Source organism: Orussus abietinus, unplaced genomic scaffold (genome assembly GCF_000612105.2).
Source record: "Orussus abietinus isolate OABI.00-Male unplaced genomic scaffold, Oabi_2.0 scaffold361, whole genome shotgun sequence".
Taxonomy (NCBI): domain Eukaryota; kingdom Metazoa; phylum Arthropoda; class Insecta; order Hymenoptera; family Orussidae; genus Orussus; species Orussus abietinus.
The window spans coordinates 2,358-9,355 of record NW_019394519.1 but is presented as its reverse complement, the minus strand read 5'-3'; the positions used below and the strand labels follow the sequence as shown (position 1 = coordinate 9,355).

The 6,998-nt window shown below is 38.8% G+C and overlaps 1 protein-coding gene across 1 annotated transcript; it reads left to right on the top strand.

Annotated features, from left to right (window-relative positions):
- The first annotated feature begins 263 nt into the window (after positions 1–263).
- LOC105696146 (odorant receptor 45b-like) lies at positions 264–6,664 on the top strand. The gene is made up of 6 exons (XM_023432615.1): positions 264–817; positions 1,198–1,420; positions 1,495–1,610; positions 1,864–1,963; positions 3,884–3,994; positions 5,676–6,664. The coding sequence occupies exons 1-6, from the start codon at positions 594–596 to the stop codon at positions 5,943–5,945; spliced, it is 1,044 nt and encodes a 347-aa protein (XP_023288383.1). The 5' UTR covers positions 264–593; the 3' UTR covers positions 5,946–6,664.
- The last annotated feature ends 334 nt before the right edge of the window (positions 6,665–6,998 follow it).

Here is a 6,998-nt window from a genome sequence, read left to right as displayed (position 1 = left end):
TACACGATGACGACTCTAGACCCTAAGTCGAGACCAGAAGAGTTCGTCATCTCGTCCGTATAATTCTAGAGTATTGAAGCATATAAATCGATTAGGGCGGGTTTAGAGCTTACGAGACTCCAGAGGAACCAGTCCAAATTCGAAAACCAGAAATGAACAAACACAAGGAGACGATTGCAAGCTTCAAGGACCTCATGGGAAAAAATATTGCGTTGCTGCGTTGTATGGGACTGTTCTTCATGGACTGCGTTTTTACGGGGAAACCGAAAAGACCAGGAGCACTTGAAACAGTTTTCATATCTGCTAGTGTAGTGCTGATATCGCTGATGGTAGTATTTATGTTTCGCACCGTCCTGCTTGTGTGGGAGGAAGACATCGTCCTGGCTCTTAACTTGACACCAAATGCGATATCCGCAACTTTGTGTATTTTCAAGGTTTGCAACTTTACCGAAATTACTGGTTAATAAAAGCGATTGGTAATGCTGGTTGATACTTTACCGATATCATTGACGGAATCGTTTGAAAATCCTAAGACTTAGTGACGTCTACTTCCTTTCTGAATTTAGTTAGTTGTAGGTATTTTTCGCGTAGATATGTTTCACAAATTTTCGTTTTTTCAGGGCCTAAGACTGCTCCAGAAGTCTCGAGACATCATGTATCTGCTTAATAAACTCGGAGCCTTGTGGGGCACCTTTGTCGAAAGAAGAAGAAACGAGGCAGAAGTCTCGAGGATGATAAGAATCGTGACCGGCCATCGCAACTTATATGTCCTGGTGATCATGGGCGGAATTCCGTTGTTCGTCATCCGTGCGCATATGTAAGGATATTACTTGCTAAACCTCATACAGAACAGTTATCGATCACCTCCCATCGTGTCAACATGTTTCTAGAAAACACCATTTGTTAGGGTAAGACAAAGTGGCCTTCTTCGAAGCTATTTGATTCCTCGCAAAGCACCCAAATCGTCCTTTTTTTCGATGGCGTTTACTCTCTTCAAATGAGATCGGAAACTTTTGGATTTATCTTGCGAAATTCTCCTGCGTCAATTTTATAATTTTGTTATTATCTCTCTCATGTCAGAATAATCTTGCCATTTGTTATTATCACCCCGCTGGTCGGATCATAAAAATTCCTAATTTTTGTCTAGCGACATTAATCTTTAATACATTTGTATTATACAGGACTATCACGTTTCAGGTATATATTGGGCCAAGTGTTTGTCACGAAGAATGAATATAATTCTTTTAACTACAGCCTCACAGTTTTTCCCCTAGTTTACCCTTTTCCACAGAGTAATGCCCTCTGTTACTCGTTATGTGTTTTGTTCGAACACCTCGCTATACTTTCCATAGCCTGTTTCTGGACTTCCTGCGATTCTGTATTCGCACAAGTCACCACTCATGTTGCGATCCACTTTGAAGTAAGTATTTCAGATTTCTCTTTCACTTAAATCTGTAATTTGATTAACGACGATATCTTTACTGTATTCATAAGAATCTGCGGTATGACATCGAGCATGGATTTCCTACCGATGGCAATTTTCCCAGGAATGAGAATATCGTAATTCAAGAATTAATAAGCATTGCTAAGCGTCACTCGGAACTCTTCAGGTAACGAGATCATCTCCGAACATTAGCGCCTTCTTTGATTAAAAGAAATTTAGATTAGATGTATTAATAACAGAAGCTATATATATTTGACGAGCATTCAACAGATATCTGCAATTTGCCAGAAATTGTCATATTCGTGATAACAAAGACTCAGGAAATTCATACAATAACGTTAAACACACATACGATTCCAATGAAAGAACAATTAATAAGCAACGATTATCACATTAATCTTTTTTATTGTATCTTTCAGTCTCTGCCATGCCATCGAGAACATATTCAGCCCGATAATATTGTTGACGACGCTAATGACTGCTGCTAACATTTGTTTCTGTCTGTATCAAATAGACACGGTAAAGAGAAAGATGCATCTACCAGTAGTTCACCGAAGATCACTTCCCACATGGAACAAAAGCTCTATTATACGTATATAGAATGTTTTCACGGCTACGGGATGTTTCAGTATATCAAAACTTAAAAATATACGTATAATGTATGTTCACGGAATGTCAAAAATATTATATTGGATTTTAGATGTACATTATACGTATTAAATATGTTACTAGAACATCAAAATTTGCACCAATTAAATACGTTTAGTAAACGTATAATATATCTCTGTTCAACGGGAATTTGTGTGTAGTTTTTCACATGCCAAAAACATATAATGGACGTATGTTGTGCGTGTATTAAGAGAAGAAAAACTGACCTATAAAAAACGTAAAATGTACATATATTTTATGTATGTAAATATACATTATTTTACTCGCATGATTGATATATGTATGTTATACGTTACTAGAGCATTTACATATTCACCAATTAAATACGTTTGACAAACGTATAATACATCTCTATTTAATAGACTCCTGTATCTGCGATATTACACATGCAAAAGACATGTAATGAACGTATGTTGTGTGTATATTAAGGGAAGAAAAATTGTCCTGTCACGGACGTAAAACATACACATGTTTTACGTACGTAAATATGTATTATTTTACTCGTATGTTTGATATACGTACTTTATACGTTCCTAGAACAACCACGTTTTCACAAATAAACGACGTATACTAAACGTATAATATACTTCTGTTTAAGCCGCACTTGTATCTAACATATCACATATGCAAAAGATATGTAATATGTGTAAGTTGCGCGCATATTAAGGAAATGAACATTAATTTGCCGGATACATATGACATACATACATATTACATACGTATAATAACAAACATACAGGGAAATTTATTTCTACTCATAAAGTGCATAATACAACAAATGCTTAGTTAAGTGTAATGCTTAGTAATATGTGCCTAGATGTATTTAAATAACATGGTACATTAAATGATACTTTGCTGCATGTTTGTTATATGCTTCATTGGTGTGCGACTTGACTACTGCAGACTGCAAGTGAAGCTCATACAAAATCAAAATAATTTCACGAGACATATCGTTTTGGCGGCGACGCTTTTCTTATACAAGTACAAGTATTTGCAAGGAATATATATATATATTTAACTTAAATACATGTCCTTATTTTTGACTAGAGATTGGCAATATAAACGATATTGATTAAACCAAATTATAATTAAACTTATTACTGTGGTGTTTTAATATGCGAAACGTGTCGCATAATCCATAGGACTACGATAGCTTAGTGGTCAGCACTACTATAGTCTGTTACCTAAATGACTCGGGTCACCACCATGGGGATTTTTTCAATGCCAGATGTTTGTATATTTCGAAGATTCCAGGTCCCTGAACAGATTGTGGTAAATTGTTTCTGAAAAGAAATGCATTTAGTGCAAAATGAATAATACTTTTTTAAATTATTACACCCACATTTGGAATACGTCTTATATATGTATAAAATACGTATAATATTATACATGACTAATATGTCCAGTGTACGGCTGTTGAACTTTTGAATATAGGCATACAATCTATTGAAACTTTTATCTATTGGTTTATCATACGTATATACGTATGTGTCAGATATCTTATATACGTTTACTATACACAATACGTTTACCATATATCTTGTTTACATATAATATACATACTTTATCCACATGGAATGTATATTAAATGAAAGTGGAATGTTCAAAAATACATATACTGTATGTTGTCGGCGCGGACATTTGTACATGCCCCAGCACATTCCGTATACTTTTGTATACATCTATTACACGTCTGAATGTTTTAGCCAGATATCCTATATACGTATACAATATCTAGATGGCCGTGTGGGTAAATATCTCGTTTCTTAGATGATGACATTTGGCGATTACGTGGAGACGGCGAAGAACATATTTCACTTTCTGATACTCTTCTCGGCGATAGTCACTTATTGTGGATTTGCTAGCATGCTCACTGATAAGGTAAGCTTCCAAACTATTGCGAATGTATCGCCCGGACGAGTGCCAGACATCGTCATCAATAACACATATAACTGCAATACAATTGTGTACTAAAGACATGGTCATTCTGTTTTTCTTTCCACGTATAGTAATACACCGTCAAACAAAATTTTGGATAATGCATTTACTGTACGGAACGTTGCTTCTCGATTAAACCATTGTCGTAGATTTTACTTTAATCGTCATGGTAATAACTATTGATTACTCTACGATTGCATATGAATCACTACTTCATGGCGATATAAAAGCTTTATGCTATATACAGGGTTTGTCCGAAAAATAATGTCATGAGTCGATTTAAAAAAAATGTATAGACCAGATCGGTACAACAGATTAAAAAGTTTGAAAATAAGCTCCTCTGCGTCGATACATCGCTTCCAGCAAGATTTCCAGGCATCGAAGGCGACACGGTAGGCTTCCTCCGGAATGTCCTTCAGAGCCTTGGTGCAAGCCGCTTTGACGTTGGCAACTGTCCCGAAACGATGACCTTTCATGGGAGTTTTCAAGCGCGGAAACAAGAAAAAGTCTAGAGGCGGCACGTCAGGACTGTAGGGCTGCTGGGGAACCGTTGGCACCTTTGAATCGGCCAGGAAGCCGGTCACGAGGAAGGTGGAGTGGGCTGGCGCGTTGTAATGGTGAAGTTTCCAATCGTCCGCGACGTCGGGCCGGACGCGATGAACCCTTCGCTTGAGTCTCTTGAGTACTTTCACGTAGAATTTGGCGTTGACCGTTGTACCATGTGGTACAAACTCATGGTGGACGAGGCCCCTAATGTCGAAGAACACAATGAGCATGGTCTTGACTTTTGACTTGCTCATTCTGGCTTTCTTGGGGCGAGGGGACGCCGAGGTGTGCCACTCGGTACCTTGCTTTTTTCGTTTCGCGGTCCTATTCAAACACCCATGACTCGTCACCTATAATGACATTGTCTATAAAGTGGGGGTCACTTTCACACAAGTCCCAAAGTTCCTCGCACGTTTCAACTCGGCGCGATTTTTGGTCGTCTGTTAACACTTTGGGCACCAGCTTCGCGCACACTCTTCGCATGTGCAAATTGTTTGTCACAATCTCGTGAACGGTACTTTTTGGAATGTTTAATGTCTGTGCCACTAATCGAACACTCAAACGACGGTCTAAATTTAAAAGTTCTCTCACATGCGTCACCTTTTCGTCTGTGGTAGTTGTTGATGACTGTCCAGCACGGGTTTCATCGCTGACCGCTTCACGGCCTTCAAAAAAGGTCTTGTGCCACCAGTAGACACGACGTTCCGACAAACAATCATCACCAAAGGCCGTCTTTATCATAGGAATAGTTTCCACAGTGGAATTACCGAGTTTCATCTAAAACTTGATGGCAATCCTTTGTTCCAATGAGCGCTGCATTACGGCTTGCACGGGAGACCAAAACGTGTTTCACGGTAAAGCCTGTCCTTACTTTCCGGATGGTCGGAGACGACTGAGCGACCACGCATTCGAAAGTTGACTTCCTGCTCCACCGATCCCATCCGGTTCGAGCGCGCTATGATGCACAATTAAATCACTCACATTGATTTTCGGACAAACCCTGTAACTAGCTAATTATCCGTGCTTTTACTACCCCGTAAAAGAGATAAAACAGTATGACCAATGTATTTTGTTGAAGGCAAAGATGATCAGCGATGGTGCCTACGCATCACAATGGTACGGATGCGAAAATAGAGCGAAGAGGCTTCTGATAATCATGATGATTCGTTCTCAAAAGCCATATTACCTCACAGCCTACGGCTTCTTCGCCATCACTCTGAACCAGATCACCACGGTGAGTAAAATTCAGAATAATAATGCTACCACTGAAAACAGAGATGGACAGCGAATAAGTGTTTCCGAAAAGCGAGCAGCTATTTCGTACAACGGTGTTCTCATAAAAGTATAAACGATCGTTGGAAGACCAATGTCTGTTAATTAATTTCAGTTTTCAGATTTTCAATACATCACTGTCGTACTTTATGATGTTGAAAACAATGGCTTGAAACGATGTGGCTTTGAGAATGTGATATAAATTGGCGCGTCACATTATTTCTAGATCGATGAACTTGGTTCCTGGATATCTATCGTTTACATGAACGATGAGAATCTTCAAATAAAGTATTCTTAACTTCACGCATTTATACTTGCACTCTTTGTTAAATGTTTCCTTAAGCTGTTAATTATATTTTTCTGTCCCTGCATTTACTTTTATATTATAAGTATAATATTTAGAGACATGACGAACATGGATTAATATGTGTATTTTAGCTTTGGAATCATAACCCTGTCACCAATTTTCACGTTTTATATTGATGGGTGAGTCAATTATTGAATACAATACAGACACAGAAATAGTGCTGCACCTACTCAAGTTAAGATGACTGCGGGAAGCTAAAAGGAGTCTTCCATTAGTCAAAATGTAATCGATTTAGAAAATTGACACCTGTAACAAGGAAAGTACCCGAGGTGTATCTCGCCGATTTTCTTCATTCTGTGAAACTTTATAGTACATGCAAAAACATTAGAGACGTATTTTTTCATACGTGCTAACTCGGCGATTTAAGGGGTGAAATGGACCCTTAAAGTTCACCCCCGAAAAATGTTTTCTTTTTGTTACGGGGCGGCCGAGCGGATGCGAGGCCGGGGTAATTCGGATGGAGATTACCGAAATCTTGCGCGTAACGATTATTTTAAGTTTGTGAGAAGATTGATCCGAGCGGCTAGATCAATTCCTTTGGTGGGATCTAGGGGAGTGTGGAATAAAAGGGGGTGCGAACGAATGGCTATGTGGCTACAAGATTTGTATTTATTCGTACGCGAGGTCTGAACTACAGTCAGCTGGAAGGGCACCCGAGGTGCCTTGACATAATTTCTCTAGATTAACATACTTCCGTGTCGCGGAGGTTCGGGTGTCGCGATAGCGCGCTTTAGCGGCGGCAGGTTACTGGACGCCAGTGTG